This window comes from Pararge aegeria, chromosome 16 (assembly GCF_905163445.1).
Source record: "Pararge aegeria chromosome 16, ilParAegt1.1, whole genome shotgun sequence".
Lineage (NCBI taxonomy): Eukaryota > Metazoa > Arthropoda > Insecta > Lepidoptera > Nymphalidae > Pararge > Pararge aegeria.
Genome location: NC_053195.1, coordinates 11,135,034 through 11,158,490, shown reverse-complemented (window position 1 = coordinate 11,158,490; position 23,457 = coordinate 11,135,034). Strand labels below are relative to the sequence as shown.

At 36.3% G+C, this 23,457-nt stretch overlaps 1 protein-coding gene across 2 annotated transcripts in view; it reads right to left on the bottom strand.

The window, feature by feature from the left end:
- LOC120630209 (breast cancer anti-estrogen resistance protein 1) overlaps positions 1-21,284 on the bottom strand; it is a 127,748-nt gene extending 106,464 nt beyond the window's left edge. The window contains exon 1 of one of the 2 annotated variants that reach the window (XM_039899344.1): positions 21,157-21,284. In XM_039899344.1, the coding sequence (XP_039755278.1) occupies positions 21,157-21,210 (54 nt within the window). In that variant the 5' untranslated portion in view covers positions 21,211-21,284. Of the gene's footprint in view, positions 1-10,647; positions 11,040-21,156 lie in introns of those variants that run through there. The other variant, XM_039899345.1, reaches the window with a different exon arrangement.
- Between the last annotated feature and the right edge of the window lie 2,173 nt (positions 21,285-23,457).

Sequence of the window (23,457 nt, the reverse complement as noted above, 5' to 3'; positions counted from 1 at the left end):
TTTTGCGATGTAAATGTACCTACCTAATAACCATAACCTATAAATATTATACATCTAATTTGTTTGTGAAGTTGTATTTTGTAGTTGCTATGTGTATGTACAATATGTAATGAAATAAATAAATAAATAAATATATATTAAATTCATTGGTAGAGATATTAAAGCTAGATAACTTTTGACGTGACAACGTCTTATAAATTGGTTTGCCGGGTGACACTTCAAGAAACTGCGTTACGCTCCGCTCACGTTATGCGCTCACAATGAGAGCGAGTGAGAGGCACGCGTCCCTTCCACTCGGGCATGGTTAGCCCGCCTAAGAGCGAGAGAGACAGACATAAAAAGTGAAAGGCACGCGTCCCTTTGTAGTAAACGCTGTTTCATTGTACGCAAATGTATTGCAAGTTATTGTATGTATATTTGTACATAAATACGTATGTATGTGTAAAGGTAAAAATAAAATTTTGTTAATATGAAATTCAGTGCGAGATTCTTTGTATAAATTAATGTTTTAAATATAATTCTTTGTATAAATAAATGTTTTAAATTGTTACTATTATTTCATCCTTCTTCCTACTATACGAATGAATATTCACATTAAAATTATTTTACCACTCAAAGTCGTTGTCACGTAAAACATTCGCCCGTATACCGACTTTACAGGCAACCAATTTTTTTAGTGATACTCACTTAATTTTTTGTTGTGTCAATAAAATCAAGACGCAACTCTACTTAAACATTCATAGAGTGTTCTAATTTGTTTTTATTGAAGACTACAGTAGACACTATCTAGGATACAAAAAGTTGTCGCCTCAACTGATGACTTTCTTGTCTGCCTCTATACCTACTCGAACATTTCCTATATAGATAGTTATATTTATCTCAAGTGAAGTTCGATAGCCCAAAAAGGTACCAGCGTATCGGTTTATCGCGGTGTATCGGTATTGATAAAGAAACTATAAGAAACGTTACTACATACGGCAAATGTTAAGAATCCTATCTATTAGGCAGATTAATAAGGAAAATAACATAGATAGTATCTATATCTACAGTAAGTGTCACTATGTGTTGGCTGTTGTAAAAAGGTTCGCTGATCTCGTAAAGACTAAATAATTATTAAAAGAGAATCCCACAAGAATTATGGTTGAAATCACATAGTACATTTTTGAAGCGACTCATACTTAACTTCTTCGAAATATGAAGCAGGGTTTTAATTTTTCTTAATCCTACTAAAATAACTTAATTAATTATGAACAAGAACGGTTTTAAGTTCTTGCAAATGCCATATTTCTTTTCAAATTTAAATATTATTATTACTCTTTATATTTAGTACATCACATGAAGTAAAAGTATTATACAAGAATAAAGAAACAGAAATAGAAGCAGAATACAAAAGGCGGCCTTATCGCTTAGTAGCGGTCTCTGCCAGTCAACCTTAAATATGCCACCATTTAAAAAATACCCTTAAATCTAGTAACAACTTTTTTAAGTTAAAGTCTGTACAAAATAGTTACCTTCCACTACCAGTAGTTTAAGTAATAAAAATATCACTTGCTTTAACGGTGAAAGAAAACATCATAAGGAAACCTGCATGTCAGACCAGTCTACATAATGTTCTCATAGTTGGGTGGAGTCCACCATAGTGGACTACGGCCTTATCCCCTTCTCATTGTGAGAGGAGACCCGTGCTTGACCATTAGGTTTGAAGATAGCAGTTACTTCAGAGACAATCCTCAACAAACTATCATAGATAATGAAAACAAGCAGCTCTAATCTAAGATTGCATTCAACATATACACATATCGCCTCGCATTGTTAGTAGGTAAACGACCCTTGGTATGGTGTGCACAACATCCACATATGGTTCTGAGGCTTGACGACATTGTAACACGGTTCGTGAAAGCATCCAGGCGTCAGAGCGAAGTCCAGTTAATGTGCCGGCCGACAAGAAGATTGAAGACGTCTGATATTGAAATAGCTTATGCACTGCAAATAAATGATATGAATGACGAATGTGAGAGCATTTCTTTTTGTAATAGAATGAATAGGTATCCATATAAAAATGTTTCTACTCGTGCCCTTATAGAATATCTTTTCTTTGTAATAAATGCGTGCGTTTCCATAAATGCATACTATTCCTTACTCATATTATAAATGCGAAAATGTTTTATATTTTTATTAGTGTTTTACCTACACTTGGAGGAATTATCAATTTTAAGAATTTAAAAATGCATAAAAAAATTTTGGAACCGACAGGAGGTGAACCTGCGACTCTCTAGCAATCGCGGGCTGAGCGCTTTAACCAATCAAGCTACGGCTCTCCTACCGTCGTTGCCGAAATTAGTATATGCCTTTTACAGCAGTCTCATAGCGACTGTTGCGCCATCTAGTAGGAAACATTGCAGTTTCGATCTACTATTTCAAAGGTCCATATTACAATTAGCATTTTTAAATGAATTTTAAATTCTTAAAAATGCGAAAGTGTGTTTGTCTATTTATACTTCTTTCACGCTCTATTTAATCAAGCAATTAACTTAAAAAAAGGTAAAATAGGCTACTTTTAATCCCAGGAAAACAAAAGGTAACTACGAGAGTTGTAAAAAACCATAATATCTGCGGACAAAAGGTAGTATTATATATATGCTCCACATCTCGTGAAGCTCTTAATACGCACATATCGTTCCATTAAAGTAATAGAGGCCACCACTAAGATGAATACAATGTACAAAGATATCGACATATCCTATGGATACCATAGTTGGCATAATTTCTTTTATCGTTCTAAATACGGGACAAATATCGTTTTGATTGTTACCTACTGTAACCATTTCTATATCTTGCGCTTATCTTATGTTATGATCTTGTGAAAATTTATTGTCAATTACGTACTGTCTAAGTGCTGTGGGTACTATGAAATAATTGTCTCCAATAAACTTACTTTCTCTTAAAGTGAATTCAAATGCACGACGCTCACGAAGTTTTAACCACGATTATTTCATAAAATTAAATAATATATATATAATTTTTTTTTTATCCTGTAGTTGTGGGGCGAGGTCGCCTTTTATTTGTAGGTTATCCCGTCTTATTTAATCCACAAGTAACAGAAGGGCTTTTCGAAATCTTTACCAGTAAATCATTCTTCTTCCTTTACATTATTATTTTAGCCATTTTACAAACGATCTCTCGTTCTCTCTCTGGTACACACAGATGGATTTGTGATAGATGGTATCTATCACAAATCCATCTGTGTGTACCAGAGAGAGAGAGAATCCGTACAAAATTTCTTCGTACAGATAAAATTTGATCGAAACAGAATTCTCATTATTTTTGCGTGGTTATTTTGGTGGTTTTGAATAAGCCATAACTATAACATTAGTACCTACAAATTAATTAAGGCTAGCTGCATAATATTGCTAGCTTATTATGTTGCTATTTGCTTTAACATAATTACACACATCCAAGCTAATGATTCGTACCAGCAATAAATTAAAACTTTTTATTTATTTATTTGTGAACAATAATGTAACTTAACTAATGAATGAAATGACACTGTAAAAGTATGAAACTGCGTAACAGCGATCACTGTTCACTGGATATTTATTAAGAAATCTAAATACGAGTACATTTAAAAACATTAATCATAAAAAAATAAGATAAAAAAAAAAACAAAAAATAAGAAAACAAATAAAAAACAAAAAAACTGAATTGATTAAGGCTTTATTTTACACCAGAAAAGCTATCATCAATCACAATGTAGGCATACAATAAAGCGTAAGTACGGGTATAAATTATAATGCGACATAGGTACTGTATGTTTGGTGAATTATTAATCACTTGTAATCATTATAATCGTCTCAGCCACAGGACTTTTCTTCCGAAATTTTGCTTAATTTTAATTAAACTAGACCCTTGACACATATCTGTGTGACCCAGACAATTATTATACTGTTCATATTTATATGGATAATTGTTTCACGCAATCTAGGTCCTTCATTAATGAGTCTATCATTTGGCTATAACCTATCGTTTTTTTAAACGTTACAGAACATAGCAAACTATTTTATTACAATATTAATATCACAGAGACATAAATTAACATAGTAAATATAATAAAAAACTTTTTTTAATGAAAATACCAAAAAAAAATTTGGTTTTCCAGCACGGTTACTAAATACCCTTAACATTCTCCACACAACTTTCAAATCATTCGATTTTAGAAATTGTCTTTAACCATTTTATGTTAGAAAACTCTTAGTGCAAACTAGTTTTTAAATATACCTTATCTATAGTTCCTATCTATGCGTGTTAACGGGTCCAACAAATAGATGAGTTTTGGCTATCGGCAGCTGATATTGCACAATGGGTATTTCCGTTTTACGTTATTAGATTTGTAGAGGACGCTTGAATTTTCACCGCGAGCATTTTTGCGATTTTATGTCAGTAACAAAAAAGTCAAAGAGCATTGTGATGCATCTATGCACATATTGGTCGGTAGTATTGCTAGATTTTACCCGTTTATAATAAATCTATTTGTAAGAACCTGCAGTGAGCTTTTAATAATAAACTAACTGTGAATAAAAATTCAGGTTTCGTATGTTAGGGACTGTTTAATAATCACGTGAGGCTCGAAAGGGGAAAAGGGGTTCGGAAAATATGTCGGGGGGAGAGGGAGATTGCTGTAATAAGATAACACGTGTAAATGCGCGATTTCTAGAAGTAGAAGCGGCGCGTGACACGTACGTAAAATATTCTAATTTTTATTAAAGATACCAAAAAAATCATTTTATTTTTGATAGGGTAGGGTAGCAATTCTTAAACCTCACCACATATAACCACAGAGGATAGCATTTAGAAAGTAAACTAAATCACGGTATTTTTTGAACGAGCCCTTGCTGTCCTTCAAACTCGAAAAGTATTGCCTTGTTTTTTTTTTAACCTGATAGTTGCATTCATTTATCTTTACAAGAGTGAGCTGCAGCACAGCATCCGAGTGTTCTGCTACTATCTTTTGTATAAACAGTTAAATAATAAAATGTTACACAACAGACTTTTTTTTAGTTAAATTTATAAACGTTTAGAAGTGTAAAACTTTACCAACTTTGGCTAGAATTTTTCTGATTATTGTCACTAGATAAAAATATACCCACTGCTTTAACAGCCCAAAGATTTTTATCTGTATAAAAAATATAATCATTTCTCTTTACGACAATAACTCTAAATTATCATGACCCATTTAGATATTAATGCTTTCACTCCGCTTTACCGGAATATTTGCAGATTATTCGATAAGCGCAACTTTGTCTACGGTTATATACAATGATAAATTAACACGACTCTTCGGTCTGTAGTTATCTTGTATATACATTAAACATTAAATATCGGAATTTGTCTCAAAAAAACGATTTATCTATTCTTCTGGTGCTTGGCGTTGATTGGCTGATATGCAGGTACTAAAAATTAAAAACAATAAAAAACCAACCCGAGATGGCTATAAAATAAAGTCATCAACCTATTTAGGGTTGGGAATTTCTAGATAATTCACTTTATTTCACAACCAAAAAACGTGTCACAAAAAGTGGACGAAATACTAACGCATTTTTTACCAGCCAATCTTTGGACGTGCGTGAAAAATGTCGCGAGGATTTTTGGAAATAAGGTAAAAAATTATATATTTAAAATATCCATTTTAGTTTGGCCATCCAAAGGGGCAATGCTGCCAGCATCTTAGGAACTGTGCCTCGCTGCGGTGGTTTCGAGGACGTTTAAGATTTTATTTAGTTTTACATTTATAAAACAATTATTTTAAAGAATAAACATGAACATATTTACCCAGCGCCTAATGATTATATGAAATAATCTTAAGCTTATAAAACAAAACCTCACAATTGAAAAAAAAGGGTACGTGAGGATAATGCCTTAGAATCCGTAAATGGCGGCCAACCTTGGCTTGGATCGATAGAGCCTTGAACTACGACCGGCAGCTCCGGGGAAACTCATTTGCCACTTAGTAGCAGTGCTTATATATAGAAATCTACTTACATTTTTGTACATAAGCCAACTTAGGTACCTACTGATTATTTTATTTATCGGGTACAAAACTATTAAGGACATAAAATAATAAACTAATTTTTTTTTAAATTAATAGAATCGAGAATCTAAGCTATAATGATGAACTAGCGAAATACGAAAGCTGACTTATTAATCACCAAAGTACTAAAGCCTATATATACTAACTTTGTTTTGTGGCGTTAGATAAGAAAGGATTAAACAATAGCCCAATAATAGTAGGTAGGTATGCGAAATAACATACTGACATAGATCAGGTATTGTTTTACTAATGCAATTTTTAATTTTTTTAATTTTAATTTTATATTATTGTTTTATAAATGAATGTCTGTAAATAAAGATTATTATCGTCACCAAAGTACAAAAACAACGATTTAATTTGATATTTAATGCATATAAAACATTAAATTTCGAAATGTTCCTTTTGGGGTGTTAGCTAAGATAAGAAAGGTTTTTTTTTGTAGTAAAGTTTTTGTTACACAGCTCGTCCGCAGAAGTACCTACTACTGCAATGCTTATTTCTGCCGCCAAAGAGCAATGTTAAGGTCTAAGAGACTTGGTCGCCAGTGTAATTACAGGCTCTTTGAATGATGTGTTCCTTGCATGCCCTACGGGTGTTGCTCTGTTTGGGCAATGATTTCCACTTACCATTACGTGGAAAATCAGATTTGTCCGTCAATTATAAAATTCAACCTCCCTGTAACTCAGCACGCAACGCGTGTTGATTCAGATCAAACCTCGTTATATTACATGGCTTATCAGTCTTAGCGAACGTGAACTTAAAAATATTAATTATTTCAAAAGTTAAAAAGATCTTAGGCTCTGCCAGACAGACGAACATTGCAAATTTAATTATATTTGTCTTAAAATCACCCATAATCTAAGTGTTTATTGATCTGAAATTTGAACTATACCTACTTTTCTATTTACAACTAGCTGTCCCGCGAACTTCGTACCGCGGATATTTTTTTTTTGATGAATGTTATATTTTGATACTTACGAGCGAGATCCTATTCCGGTCTAAGAGAAATCCAAAAAATCAAATATCAAAAAAAATTGTCCAGCCGTTCTTGAGTTTATAGATGGTACACCATACTAACGCAACTTTCTTTTATATATATAGATAATAGACATTCTTATCGGAATACGTGACACCTACGAAAGCACTCGAAAAGGACTAATCGAGGACTCCCAAGAGACACTAAAAAATGCTCAGTTCATCAAAGAAAATCACACACTTGAGGTTTTGACGTAATGCGTTGAAATCTTCAAAATTGCTTAACAGCGTCTTAGCTTACCCCTCATCGGAGTCTTTGAAGTTTATATAAAGAAAAACATTTAATGAGTAAGATAATTAAGTATCGTAGTAATAGCCTGAAATAAAAGAATAAATAAAATAACAATAAAAAGTAATTATAAATGTGACCTTTGTTTCGGAAGTGACGTAATCGGTACACGTTAAAAGTCCTCGTAAAAAAAGAGAAATAAAATACAGAATAACAGTCGTTGGTACCTAGCTACCTATTCTTAAATCAAGCGGATTTTTTTTCACAGACAAACTGTTCCAGACTATACGAGTATCTATGATTAAAAAGCTTTCGCTTTATGCCCTTGCTTATTGGAATTTTATAACGGACTTCTTTGTTTGAACGCTATTTTTAAAATGAAATAGTACTCTAGGGACGTGATATGAACTTGGACGAAAAAAAGAAAGCAACTTTTTTTATGTCTGTGGTATTCGACTATGGCAAAAACTAGTCTAGTAAAACTACAATGTTAATTAACTTATTTGCTCATTGTGACCTGAATAATTATTAATTTGTATAAAACGCCGTGTACAGTTAGAATTTAGAACATTTTAATCTTGTTTATTCATTTGAAATGTCAATTATCTAGTATTGTATGTAGGTTGAGTTAGTAGCTAAATAGACCAGTTCGCAGGGACATAAAAACGTCTAAGACATTTTAAGCCAGTCCTAATCGAATAAGTAGGTAATAGAGTTGATATTAGTGCCGTTAATTATTGGAATGTTGGACAACGTTGATGGTTTTAGTTTGATAGTTTTAGTTACATACTTAATGTACCATAAATAACAAATAAATAAATATACTACGACAATACACATCGCCATCTAGCCGTAGCTTGTGTTATGGGTACTAAAATGACTGTTGAATATTTTTATGAATAATATACATTAATCATAACATACTCTAATAACATACACTGAAAAACATTCAGGTTCATCACACAAACATCATCCAGTTGTGGGAATCGAACTCACGGCCATGGACTTGTCGGCCGTCAACCATAAAGTAATTACTTTGTTTATAATCCTAATTTACTGCATACATGATAGGGCCGTGTAAAGTGACCGCTCATGGTTTAGAGTTTAAACAAATAATTATCATCATCAGATTGACGTCCACTGCTGGACATAGGGCTTTTGTAGTTCCAAAATTCACGGTCTAGTCCTGGGCCGCTTGCTCCAAGCGGCTCCCACTCTTTTGATGTCCTTTTTTGCCTCATTGGGGACCGGCTATTATAATATTTTTGAGATTTTTTCCCTGGAATCTTACATTATGCGAAATACCACACACATTCGTGCGCGCACTATATGTGTCTAAATTTTGTGTAACCTAATTTATATATTATCATGTGAAATAAAAAAAAATTAATACCTGCAATACTTTACACAGAAAAGAGATGTTAAAAAGTAAAACAAAAATTTTAATTCCTCCTACATAAATAATTGTATGATACAGCGAATCAACACAAATTATTGATTTGTATTTTCAGAAATATAACCAAATACCCTCATAATATTATGATTTATAAGGATGTTAAAAAAAGAAATTAAAAACCAAAAAAAATATTTACTTACATAATTATTTTGATAATAACAATTATTAATGAGATCTCTTTATCTTGGTAGAGTCCAAGAATGGACTATAATAATCGATTCGAAATAATATATCGATTATGAGGACGGAAAACTTAATATTTTTTTAAATATATAAGTAGGTATAAATAGATATATGTACCTATAGGTAGTTTTGATAGCGCTGGGCTGGAATTTTACCTGAAGGAAAGTGATCATACGTCTTATGGTGAAGTGCTCTTGCCTAGAAAATTCACTCTTAATTTTAACTCATACGGTAAGAAAGTTGAAGGGAAAAACTAAAAATTCCATATCTTTGCAGAAACATGAGGAAACTTCGCGCTTGGTGCCCTTGTTTCCATGGAATATCAAAAACGTAAAGGTACTGGTCCTTTTGACTATTGATACTGGCTACTGCATCCTTTCTCTTATCATTCTACATCTTACAACCTCGTTTGTTTCTATTTATACTGTCTAGCTGCAAGCCGCGAAAATGATTCTGCGAATCAGTTTTGATAAAGCGGTTGATAAGCGAGCGGTCAACCTGTTAGTATGCCTCCTTCGTTCTCGATTACAGTTGATAAAATTACTTGAATAATATAAGAAACACTTGGAGAATTTATAATGGAACCATGAGGCTATCAGACCCTTGACTATAATCATTATTTTAAATATAACACAGCCAAAATAAGTGACGTAAATAAGAAAACCTACTATTTTAAGAGTCGTCACAAATTTTCGTCACAAAATGTATCTCATGTGGATGAGATACATTTTGTGACGAAAATTAGTTTTAATATGTAAGAGCACCACAACCCTTTATGTAAAATCATAATTTTGTTTTCATTTCGAATACATGTAAAAATTTTGTAATTTGAACCTGCGATTCTCTGGCAATCGCGTCCTGAGCGCTTTGACCAACCCGAATTTTTTTATATGCATTTTAAATTTGTAAAATTGATATTTCCACCAAGTTTAGGTAAAAACACTATATATTTCTAAAATTAAGTAGTTACCTAAGTTACATTAATGTTTTCTAATAATACAAAATATATACCTACGTGTCGTAAGTCAGGGGTACTGTAATCAGTGTAAATATGTAAAAGAGAAATAGAAAACTGAGCTATGTTTTAATTAGAATTTACTGGATATATAGCCTTTGAATTTGATTGAAACATTGAGTACCCTACCTACAAGCCTACAAGTAATATGCCTAGTATGTATTTTAAAGAGTTGTATAATATTATAAATGGCATAGACAGTAGGTACTACCTATAAGTATATAATTGCAAATAAATTTTAACTGCTTCAAATATCTTACCCTTTTTACGTAAAAAATAAACCTCAATACTACCGGTGGTGAAAGCTACTTTAACTGAAAAAAAATAATGAATACAAAAACATATTACAAAATTAATTTATTTATTTTGTAACTAATTTTGAAATTAACATGAAAAAGGATATGACATGCACAAGGACAACGTATCTCAACAGAAATTTCTTCCCTCGAATGTGATAATAAATGAATATACCAACTAACAAAGAAAACCGTTGTAACAATATTTCAAGTAGATACTAAAACAGTTAAAATTATGTAGAGCGCTAAAAGCTTTACGAGTGCACGAGCCGAGATTAATATCGTTTGAGACAATCAGCAATTTTGCCGCGCGTATACTGCACGGAAAAACGGGGAAAGCTGGCTCACCTGCGTAGGGAGAACAGTCTCCCGGCCCAGGGGTATCGACATTTTGCTAGCGGCGCCGCCGGCCGCACCCCGGCGTCCGCCCGCGCCGCACCATCCACCGAATCGACACTACGGGCTCGTGCGCCGCCTCGTACCAACAAGAAAAACACTTTTCCGAAGGCCCGCTCCCCACAAACTAAAACCCACCACGATTCAATGTTGCATTAACCCAGAAAAATCGCACGACACAAAAAAGCTCTCATTTCAGTCAGCTTTATCAGACACTTCAGGAACATCCAAAAATCGGCGCGACACGACAACGCAACGATGACACCGGACTGACACCCGCCCCGATAAGCGCGAGCGTACGGACTGGCGGTCCGTATACCGTACGGCGTGCTCGCGCTATCGCGATAGAGCGGCCGCGCAAGCTCACCCCGCGTAGGGTTACCAGAATGCCAATCGTTCGCCGGATTTGCTTAGTTAAGGCCCACCGGGGCATCCCGCATGATTTGCACAAGACGCAATCCGATTCATTAAGAACACTTATAAAGAACAAATGCAAAAAACCTTCCAATTTTAAGACAGTTTCGTGAGAAAATGCTTTTTTATACAGTGATTTTTGTATCTTGGAATATCGACAATCTATCCGATCTTCAGTGAGTCAAAGTAATATTCAAAATAATTAATGTGAACGATATACCTACTCGTAGTAGTGATGAAAAATAAAACATTAACTTCTACATTAAGACATTTTGGAGCAGCTTGTCAAATTAACAATTCCAATATATTTCTGCTGCACGACCACAATTTATGAATTATATAAAATACCGCCTCCGCACCGCGCCATTTATAATCGATATAGAAAGCTTTTTTTTTATACATGAAATTATTAATTTAATTCGCCTATTAGATATTTTTTTGTTTGTTATTTTATACCAATGTATAGTAACCATTTGATAGATAAAGTGGATCACTCTTAATCTATCAAATGGCTACTATACATTGGTAAAAAATAATGAACAAAAATTATCTAATGTTGGACATCGAAAAAAAGCAACTTGTTTCAAGCAAAATCGAGCACTTATTGTATTTCAATGATATGCGAACGTCAACCTTATGATTTTCAACCACGATGGCTGAAAAGAAGATTTATATAATTCGCTGCAGTTAAGACACGGAGAACCTACACAGAAAGCTATTATATAGCGAATTCGGGCAGTGAGCTATAGAATTTCATACAGAGCCGTATGCAATAAATAACGTGCACATGGAAATCTTCATTTAAAGTGACAGCCAGACGGCGGCGCCAAAACTTTCAAAACTAGCCCAATCACATATAGATTTTGGTACTAGTTTATATGGAATGTAGTCCTTAACTACCGACCAACAACTCCTTTATATGTAGATGGTTAATTTATTTCAGTCATTACCACAACTCAACCTTTGCGAACTAAGAAAGACATTAACTTACTTTCCTGGTATATTGCAAACAAAAACTATAATAAATTGACCGTTCCCAAATCCAACGCAACGCATTTTTTAATTTTTTTAACAGATCGTAGAACATCCGATTGTGGATTGCCTGCGATATGCTTAAAGATTCGGACATGTCTACGCCCCATTATAATACTCCTTTTATTGTCACTGAACTGCTGCGTAAATGCGAACGGCGGTGTCATTGACGTGCTGTCAAAATACACCATTATACAGCTAAAGGTGTTCAACAAGACGTAATCACACTATTGTTGCTTATTGGAGTATCTGAGCCATAAACTAGAATAAGTATACATATATAAAGCTGTTTTAATTTCGATATAATTTTTTGCACTATCTGTTTTAATTTTAGCATATAAATAGAGCTATTTATATAACACAGATAAGTAAGCGTATCTCATTTATCATATAGGGCATCGCATCAAATGTAGCTATACTAATATTTAGGTACCATCCACCATCTTTCTGAATTATTACCTAACTAATGTCCGCATTTTCATCCGAGTGGATGTTATAATTTTTGTAAAAGTTATTAATTTTGCGGTACGGAGCAGAAGCTTGGATACTCGCAGAATCTTCAAGCGAACAACTGTATGAGATAGGGAATAATGATACAGAGTAAATACAGAAGAATGTTAATACTATCCAGGAGATACGAAGTTAAAAAATAAACACAAATTGCAGAGAGATTTTTTTTCTGTATAGAAAAGAAAGTTGGAGTATCTGGATTTTGTCTAGGTCTTCGTTGAAAACACCCGGTACCCGGTCGGTTGAGAACTTCCGTATCCAAAGTTCAGGTTACTAAAATGACCACCGTCCTTCCTTAGAAGAGGCTTCCATAGTTAGAAAAATACTTACCGAAGTCATACATACACAAATTACTTTTAAAACTAAATCACATCTAAGTACACGAAATAGGCATAAATTAAGATTATCGAAGACTACAACTAAGTATGGCAGTAAAACTATACAGGTTGAGGGAGCACTACTATACAATAGTCTACCCAAAGAGATTTTTTGCGAGAAATCTTTTAAATCATTTAAAAACAAGTTAAAAAGCATTGTTTAAAATTTTAAAAAACGCGCCACCATTTGTATTTTTGTGTTTGTTTTGTTTTTGTATCACACTAACCTAGATAATATTTTACCACTTCTTTATGTTAATATTTAATTTCTCATTAAGTGAAACTGTTTCTTTTGAGAATAAATGTCTTTAAACCTAAAGCTATCGTCATATCGATATTTCAATCAAAGCGCTTGTTTCCATTCGCTACCAATCAGTCATACGGGACGCGGGCACGTGCCTCGGGCGTATATAATGCGCTATAGAGCGAGTACACATGCGCACATCGCCGCACTATTCGCCCATTCATTTAAAGGTATCGCGGCCCGCGGGAACACGGCACACACACCTGAACAAATATTATCATGAGCCACACCACAATAGAAACGTTGTTTCGAAACGTTCAAACAATTAATGTAACGCTCTAAGTGAATTGCAATGGACCTGGAATTATAATAACTTACATGTTTTTAATTGCCAGATTTGCTGTTTGTTTTTTGACGTGATGAAGATGAGACTTCACCGGGGCCTTGTTTTATTAGGTGTCCAGCGAAAATCCATTTTCCTCACACGATAATTACAAGATAGAGTACTTACCACCTACCTGAATATATTTACTAAGAGCTTTTTAATGACCATTGCAACAAATCCAACTTCGAAAGTTCAACTTAAATGGGTAGATACAAAATTGTATGCCTAAAGAGTTTGCATGTACGGTGTACCTTATACCTAAACTAACCATTAAAATTTAATGAATAGGCGCATCTATCTATAGAGAAACTTGTTTTCCTATTATTTAACGTTAAAATCATAATGAGCATTATGTCTATACTTAGTATCTTTAAATATTTTACATTTGTTTTTATTGTATCACTTTCTATTTAGTCATTCATGAAAAAATTAAAGATAAACCACAACTGGACATAAATCGTGACTACTGACTCTAGCAGATAATATAGTCGCCGCTTTCTAATAAGTGTTTAAATATTTGAAGGCAACAAAAAAGAACATTGTTTTTTAATTGAAACATTGCTTTACAATTATTTGATAATGTTGAAAGATTTGTTTGTTTTTATTTTACTTTAATTCTTGCACTCAAAAAAAAGACATTTTGTTTTTTTTTAGTATATACAATACAATCGGAAACTTAATGCCATGCTACGTTAACGAAAGGCTCAGGCATTTTCTTTTAGTTTGAAGGCAAATATATGGAAAAGAAAAATAAATATAGACATTTAGTAAAAAAAATAAAAAAAATTGTAATCTTTTTAAAGTTACCTGACCGTTGGTATACACTGAATAAAGGTTATTTTTAAAGAATGTATGGGCTACCTTTCCAAATACGATATAACATGGTTTTATTCCATCATCATCATCATCATCACATCAACCGATAGACGTCCACTGCTGGACATAGGTCTTTTGTAGGGAGTTCCAAGTTCCACGATTCTGAGCCGCTTGGATCCAACGGCTACCTGCGACGCGCTTAATGTCGTCTGTCCACCTCGTTGGGGGTCGACCAACGCTGCGCTTACCAGTACGGGGCTGCCATTCCAGCACCTTGGGACCCCAACGTCCATCCTTTCTCCGAACTATGTGCCCGGCCCATTGCCACTTAAGCTTCGCGACTCGTTGAGCTATGTCGGTAACTTTGGTTCTTCTACGAATCTCCACATTTCTGATTCGATCGCGTAGAGATACTCCGAGCATAGCTCTCTCCATCGCCCGCTGAGTGACTCTAAGCCTTCTTATGAGGCCCATAGTTAACGACCATGTTTCAGAGCCATAGGTCATCACTGGCAACACGCACTGTTCGAAGACTTTCGTCTTCAGGCACTGAGGGATTTCTGACGAAAAGATGGCACGGAGTTTCCCGAACGCTGCCCATCCGAGTTGGATTCGGCGGTTCACCTCCTTCTCGAAATTGGACCTACCTAACTGGATCGTGTGTCCTAGGTATACGTATTCGTCAACAATTTCGAGTGCAGTGTTCTCAACGATTACTGGTTGAAGCGGAACATGAGCATTAGACATAATCTTCGTCTTGCTCATGTTCATTCGTAGGCCAACCTGTTGAGAAGCTCTGCTGAGGCCATCGAGCATCGTATTTAGGTCTCCCAGAGTCTCTGCCATTATGACTACATCGTCGGCAAACCGAAGTTGAGTGATGTACTCGCCGTTAATGTTGATGCCAAGTCCGTTCCATTCCAGAAGCTTAAAGACGTCCTCCAACGCAGCGGTAAATAGTTTCGGGGAGATAACATCTCCCTGTCGCACGCCTCGCTGCAATTGGATTGGTCTCGTAGTCTGATCCTGTATACGAACTGACATAGTGGCGTTTTTGTACAAACACTGCAACACTTGGATATACCGGTAGTCAATTCGGCATCTCTGCAGTGACCTAAACACAGCCCAAGTTTCCACCGAATCAAAGGCTTTTTCATAGTCCACAAACGCTAAGCAAAGTGGCCGGTTATACTCTTCAGTCTTCTGTATAACCTGCCGCAGCGTATGAATGTGGTCTATGGTACTAAAGCCCTTACGGAAACCGGCTTGTTCGGGAGGCTGGAAGTCATCAAACCTACGAGCGAGACGATTCGTAATGACTCTCGAAAACAGCTTGTAGATATGACTCAACAGCGAGATGGGTCTGTAATTCTTCAACAAGGTATTATCACCTTTTTTGAAGAACAGAACCACCACACTCCTGTGCCATGCCTCTGGCGTTGTGCCTTGGTGAATAACGGAATCAAACAATCGCTGAAGGACTTTCAGTATCGGTTTTCCACCTGCCTTCAGGAGTTCTGCCGTTATTCCGTCATCACCCGGCGCCTTGCCATTTTTAAGCTGCTTGAGAGCCACACTAATCTCGTATAGGCTGACGTCTGGGATATCTTCGGTATAGTGTCGAGTTAATTTGGCTCTAGGATCCTTAGCCAAATCTTCAACAGGCGTCTGTACTGTGGTGTACAACTGTCCATAAAAGTTCTCAACCTCACCCAAGATCTCAGGTTTGGAAGAGACAAGACTACCATTATTGGTCTTCAGTCGCATCAACTGGCTCTGACCGATAGACAGATCTCTAGCGAACACTTTAGAGCCTCTGTTTTGCTCGATGGCATTTTTAATACGCTCTGTATTGAAGTGCCGCATATCACGAGTCTGTGATTTAGAGATCTGCCTATTAATCCGCCGGTAAGCGGACGCGTCTGCTATAGACTGTAGTCTCATCTCTTGCCTCTCCGTCATAAGCTTGAGTGTATTGGTTGAGAACCTATTGGCCTTGTTTCTACGGTGGGCCTTGTAGAATTTGGACCCGACTGTTTGGACAGTTTCCACCAGCCTGTTGTTCAAATCGTCCACAGTGTCGCAATCTGCTAGGCAACCGAACCGGTTCTGTAGTTCTAGTTGAAAGCTCTCGGGGTTTTGAATATGGGCACGAGTAGGCCGGAGTGTAGACTTCACCAGTCTGACTCTTTCAAGTTGAACGTTTATACTCAATGTGCCTCTTACCATACGGTGATCACTTCCGGTTTTAACCCTGTTGATCACAGAGACATCATTGAATACATGCCGTTTGGTAGACATGATGAAGTCGATCTCGTTTCTCGTGGAACCATCGGGGCTTATCCAGGTCCATTTCCTGTGTGGCCGCTTCTTGAAGAAGGAGTTCATCATATAAAGGCCCTCCTTCTCCATGAAGTCAGCCAACATTTGACCCCTGTGGTTCCGTTGCCCATACCCAAATTGCCCCACCCTCAACTCTGAACCAGTTCGCTCGCCAAGCTTCGCGTTGAAATCCCCCATCACAATATTGTAGTAGGTGTTCGAGGCATGTATGGCTTTTGAAATGTCCTCATACAAAACCTCTACATCCTCGTCTGGGTGTGCCGAAGTCGGCGCGTATACCTGTATGACCTTCAACGAATACCGTTTGGTAATTCTGAGTATAAGGTATGCTACCCTGCTCGACACACTTTCGACTTTTACAACATTGTTGACGAGAGACTTGTGGACGATAAACCCGACACCACCCTGTTACTGTTGGTCACCCTCCCGGTAGTAAAACAAGTTGCCGGATTCCAAGATTATCGAGTCCTCCCCCTCTCGCCGGACTTCAGACAATCCTATAATATCCCAGCGCAACTTGCTCACCACTTCTTCCAGCTCAATCACCTTTCCATCGGTCCTCAACGTGCGTGCGTTGTATGTTGCCAGGTCAAGTCGTCGGGGTTGGCAGCGGAATCTCTGCCGGAGATTCTTAACACCCCTTGCCCCGCCGTTACCATAACCGCTGCCAGAGCCAGGAATAGCGGGGCCGCCGGGAACTAGGGGCTGTGGTTTTTTTCTCCTTCCCATTAAAGATATGCCCGATAATGACCACGCTGGGCAGGCGGGTTGGTCATCGCAGGGCTAGACTGATCGCCCCGGCGTCGCTGCTGCCCGACACCGGTCTGTGCCATTTGTTCAGCCTAGCCAATTCGAAGTGGTTATACCGCCACTTGTCGGTCGCCAGAGCCTCGTCGGTTAAACGGCAGGGTGCACCACGTGCAGGTGAGGTTGGCAATTTGGGAGGCTGACTGGTACTAGCCACACCCACTTACACCCCAGTTTTATTCCAGTTCAACCTGAATTCTAAATTATCGTTACAATTATTCCAGACTTTTTTGATCTTAACAATATTTTTTTAATTGTTGTGAAAACAGTAGACGTGCATCCAAACATTTCTGGCGTAGGTACAACAATATATTGAAACGATTAGCACATTCCATGAGTATACTTGATAATTTCGTACAATCTTATATCAAATACAGTATCGTGTTTAATTAATATCATCAATTTCATTAAAACTTAGTCAGGTCTTCGAAAAAATAAAGATCCTGCGATCATTAAACTCATATCTACTTATAAAATTGATAGATACAATGTTAATAATAGTTACTAGCTCGCAAGTGGCACATTGGTTTACTGTCAATATAACTGTCAAATAGCGCTCTTTGAGATTGAAGCTGCTCAATTAACCAGTGAACCTACGCAATATCTCGATAGGTAGATATTAGATTCTTCAAATAACTGCGAACATCGTAGGAAGGGTAGCAAGGAGTGGTGTGCGTAGGCGCTTCTCGAGGCAAACATATTAAGTTCAGGTAGTGCGCCCACTTTTCCTTTCTGCTACGTTCACCGCTCCAGATTACGTCATTTACCAAGTCATGTTTTGGTTGATACGAATATTGTATTACTACAACACATTTACTGCGACTTCGACTATATAAAATTTTCAAAGATCGTATGTGGATGCCCTTAGTTAAATCAACCTTCATTTTAGATGCCTAGTACCTAGTAATAGTTTTTTTGAGAGAGCTCGTCCGAGGAAGTAATAACGCCACGCTTATTATTATACCTATAGCATTGTTGCAATGCGGTGTTCCGGTTGCAGGGCGTGGTTGCCGGTATAATTGCAGGTACATGAGGCTTAGCACCTATGGCGTTGATGGACACAGGGCCGCACGTGTTCCTTACATGCCCTGCGAAGTGTGGCCATTCTTATAGACGATGCACTATGGTTTTCCAGTTCACGTCAGGTGAGCCATCTACTTGGTCCCTCGGTTATTACTATTTAAATATATATATATATATGGAACAGTGACTTTTGTAGATAGAGTTAATGACTTTATAATCCCTTTAAAAACGACAAGCCTGGGTTATATCGACTGTACCAAAGCTTCTGAAGAGAGATTCTAAATAGAAGCCAGAAAGATGTTCTGTTCCTATATAAATATTTTAATCGTGGTTCCATTTTATCAATCATCATTGCATCTTTAATAATAAGTATATAGCTATATATACACAATGTACTTTACTGGATGAGGTACCGTGTCTATAGTGTTAGTAAAATGTAAATTGTTGATATTGGAAAAGAGCAACTGCTGAGTTTCTTGCCGGCTTCTTCTCGGTAGAATCTGCCTTCCGAACCGGTGGTAGAGTCACTACACACAGACAGACTTGACGTTTCAAAAGTGCTTATTATCTAGGCCTATGCCTAAGGCCTACTTAAAACAAATGAATTTTGAATTTTGAATTTTGTACTGGGTGTTTTGGTAGGTGGTATTTTTTTGAACATATATAATTTTTATAATTTACTTGAGTATACTCAAGTAAATTACTCAAGAAATTAACTGCCCCTAAGCTAGGTATAAACCTGTGTTTCAGGCGACAGTGATCTCCTTATAAATATGGCTCGTTTAAACCAAAAATAAAAAAGATTTTAAAGTAACAATCTGGTACTGGTAATCGTAATTGTTTATGCTAGGTTTCATATTTATTGTATTGACAAGAGGATGGCATATGGAATGTTTTTAACCAAATGTTTTGGATTGTTCAAATAACGATGTCCAAATTAAGATTGGTACCAAGCAACTCATCAACTCACCCCGATACGCAAAATCTACCTAGATACGAAAATTTAAAAAAAAAATTATATAATGTATTTAATTTAACCGAGTGTCAGACGTCATATCTCGGTTAAAGAACAAAAAAAACTTGTGAAGCTGCCTCCTTTGCCGAAGCTGGAATCTACGCTATAAATTATGATGAATCTCTTTGACGCCGGCAAGCTAGAAACATGCCACTGCTTTTGCATAATGAAAGTGGCGTCGAAAAAATAATCTCCTGTGTATCTTTTAGAGGAAAAAACCCTGTTTGATATAGAAGGCAACAATAAATTTTGACATGAAATATTTTGTCCTTCATTCATACATTATTATGAGCTACGTTATTTATAATTTATAGTCTGTATGAACACATGTAGATCTACTTTTTTTTTTAATTGGGTGGCAATTTACATTCCTTGGTAGTAATCCTAACTATTGTAGTTCACTATATTTAAGGCTTCATTCAGTATACTTACCGTATTTTAATACTGAAGCCCAAAAACACAAAAGTGAATGGGTGGGCGGACTTAAATCAAAAAAACGTCGAAGGTTCTTGAATCTCACTTCTGAGGCTGTACGTACCTACTCAAGTACCTACGTAAAGAACAATATTACTTATCGAACAAGGTAAGTTAGTAATTAAAGTTTAGGCTTACATTTGAATAGCTATAAAATGTCTTATGAAAGAAGAAAGAAAATGCGATTGAGTCTTTTCAAACAAATTCCTATCACGTTATATTTTTATCGCAACCGCTGAAATAAAGGTATCTAATTAATAGAACAAACCAACGCACAGAACTATTATTGTGTATATTCATATCGATATGTACCAACAACCTAAATATGTAAAACTGATTAAATGACATCATTTTGAAATTAGTTCTTTACCAGTATCTACTAGGTACATAGCAAAGCTTATGCAAGAAACCGCCTACCAAACGTAGTAGGTATGCCTATTTATTATTATTAAGAATCCATATTAATTAGTACCTAGCTTTAATTATTTAGCTACTTAACTACTTATAAAATATAATATAAGAGAAAAAAAATTTAGATTACTGAACTAGTTCAGTTGTTTAAAATTTATTAAACCACGGAATCACATGAATCCACGGAACCCTCGAACATAATTAATTGGCATCTAACCTTATTATTGCTAAGAAATCGCTACGCTATCTAAATACTAGCAAGCAATGAAACTAGGTACCTAATAATAATTATGACAAAATGTATGTAAGTATTTATAGAAAAAAAACATTCCTAAGCGGTCCCGTTTTTTTAAGTTTTAGCACCCACAGCGCCCTCGGACATTGTTCACCGACTAAAAGTGGTCATTTACAAAACAAGAATAACTATTTCACCAAAAAATTACCCGTCACTGATTATGCATTATGCAAACCGCCACGCAATTTAAAATAATAATGCACTGAAATTTAGGTTATTGTTTTTTTGTAGATTCTATGCAATGTTTAATAAATATGGTGACAAATCATAAATTACTACCTAGTTTGCTTAGTTCAGTTGTTAAAAGTTAATTACCTGAACGGCATCCATGGCACCCTCGAACATAGTCCACCGTCCATAAGTGGTCATCGTTAACTCAACATGAGTTACACTTCACCAAAACAATATCACTATTACGTCAATTGCGTAAGCGTCAGGAAGTCTCCGTGGCAAGTTCACAACTGCGAACTGCGACGTGACGTGCCATGGCAAATAGACTGTTTAGTGCTTTATTAGCACAAAGTGTGCAAATCGTTGACGGTCGAACGCCTATCGCAGTTCACTAGCAGGGTGTCCATTCTATTTGCGATAATGTTAAAATATCCCACAGGATTATCAGGGAATCTAAACTTTGATTGAAAGAAGACTTCTTAGACGGCTAACGTTTTTCCAGAATTCATTCTGCGTACAACTTCTGGCAATTTATTTTTTCTTATCCACACATACACACACAGTTCCCCCCATCGCACCAACCGCCGCAGTCCGGTTTAGGCCACAACGCTGACCCAGTCCAGACCGATTGGTCTGGACTGGGTCAGCGCCAGGCCACACGCCTTTGAGAACATGGAGAAATCTCAGACATGCAGGTTTCCTTACGATGTTTTTATTTATACCGTTGTGTGATATTTTTATTGTTCAAAACGCATTTAACTTAACTGAACATAAAATAACTTAGAAAAGTAATGGTACGTGCCTGGATTCGAACGCGGCCCCCTGAAAATGAAGCTGGAATCCTAACCACTAGGCTAATCCTAACCGCTTCCTTAATCCTAATAGACCACACCAAGCTGCCTAGCCTGCCTATATATTATGTTTCGTTTGAGTCAATAACATTGGTTCTCCTGTGGATCTCTTCATTTCAAATTAGATACTTTAACAGGTAACATACCACTTTCCATAAGGCGCTCAGCGTCTTTATATTTGTGGATCACTCCACGTTTTAGCGTCATAAGTAGGCAAGCCAACCTGTGTGTTCCTTGCCGTCCTCTGTCATTTATGGCTTAATCAGAGTAATCGACTAATAGACTTTGACGCAACTAGGCCACAAAACTCTTACAGTAAATATAGGCATTAATATCTGCAGTTACGTAATAACGTTTTGACTTTCTATGGAGTCTACTCACAAAAGCTTCCAATCTGTTTATGAGTTTTCCTAATCCTAAACTTGCCTGGCAGGGTTCATTACGAATCAATAACACCGACTTTTCTGTTCTGCTTCTGTTTTTGTGTTTCTATTTTTCTTTTATGTCCTCAACTTGTAGTTGTGGAAATAAGGAATTGATTATAGCGACTTGATATCGGAGAAGTAAATTATATCGTACGTGAACGCTTAATCGCTGAGCGGCAGGTCCTTGTCGGTAGGGTGGTAACTACTAACCACGGCGTAATAACCTCCTACAAACAGTAGTCTGACATATGCAACTGCCATGTATTTGTCCGTTTGTTACTTATATGTTATGTCCGTCATAACCGCTGCGCTGATCTTGATGAAATTTGGCACTATTAATCATGTTATAATGTGGTTTCATTTATTCAAGACCTTACTTGATAGAATCATTTCTACAGTTTTTCTTCAATCATTCTACAATCATTTCTTGTCTTCACGAGACACATTATTACCAACCGAAACCGACAACACGAGCCAATTTTTTGGCGCGGTGGCAAGGCTTTATGGCTACCTCGGACCATTGGCAGGATGAACTATGACCCACCGCGGCATGTCCTTTTGTCTTCTGAATGCAGGCTACTACCAATGCTATTCAAGAATCCAAAACGTGATCCACATTTGAACTGAATAACCACTCATCAACTAGGTAGTGTTACTAACCGCTAAATAAATTGCCTGACTTTTCCCTAACGTGTAATTTAGCTTGTAATAGTTAATAGTGGACACCCTAAATTATTCAGATTGAAATTGATTGCGGCAAGTCGCACTCATTGGCGTGATTGAGGCAAATGGATGAAATGGACCTTGCGAGGTTGTTAGTTATAGTTATTGGACAAACGAAATACGATAATGGCGATCCATTGATATTGAACCAATTCATCGTGGGAGCGTTTTAAATAGAGCAAACTTTTTTTTTTTTATTAAAGCATGGAAAGATATTCTCCCTTGTTCTAACACTTCTCTACCACACGATACCATAGCATACAATTTATAAAGTTCTGTTTCAATTATTGATACTCTGTCACGTCTTAGTGAAATGTAATTTTTTTAACTTGGTTTTAAAATCAAATTCGTCTACAATTCCACAACACACGTTTTTATAAAATAGTAAATGTACAAGATTACAGAATTTCCGACTCTAAAACGAACAACAGTCGGACCATTTTGCT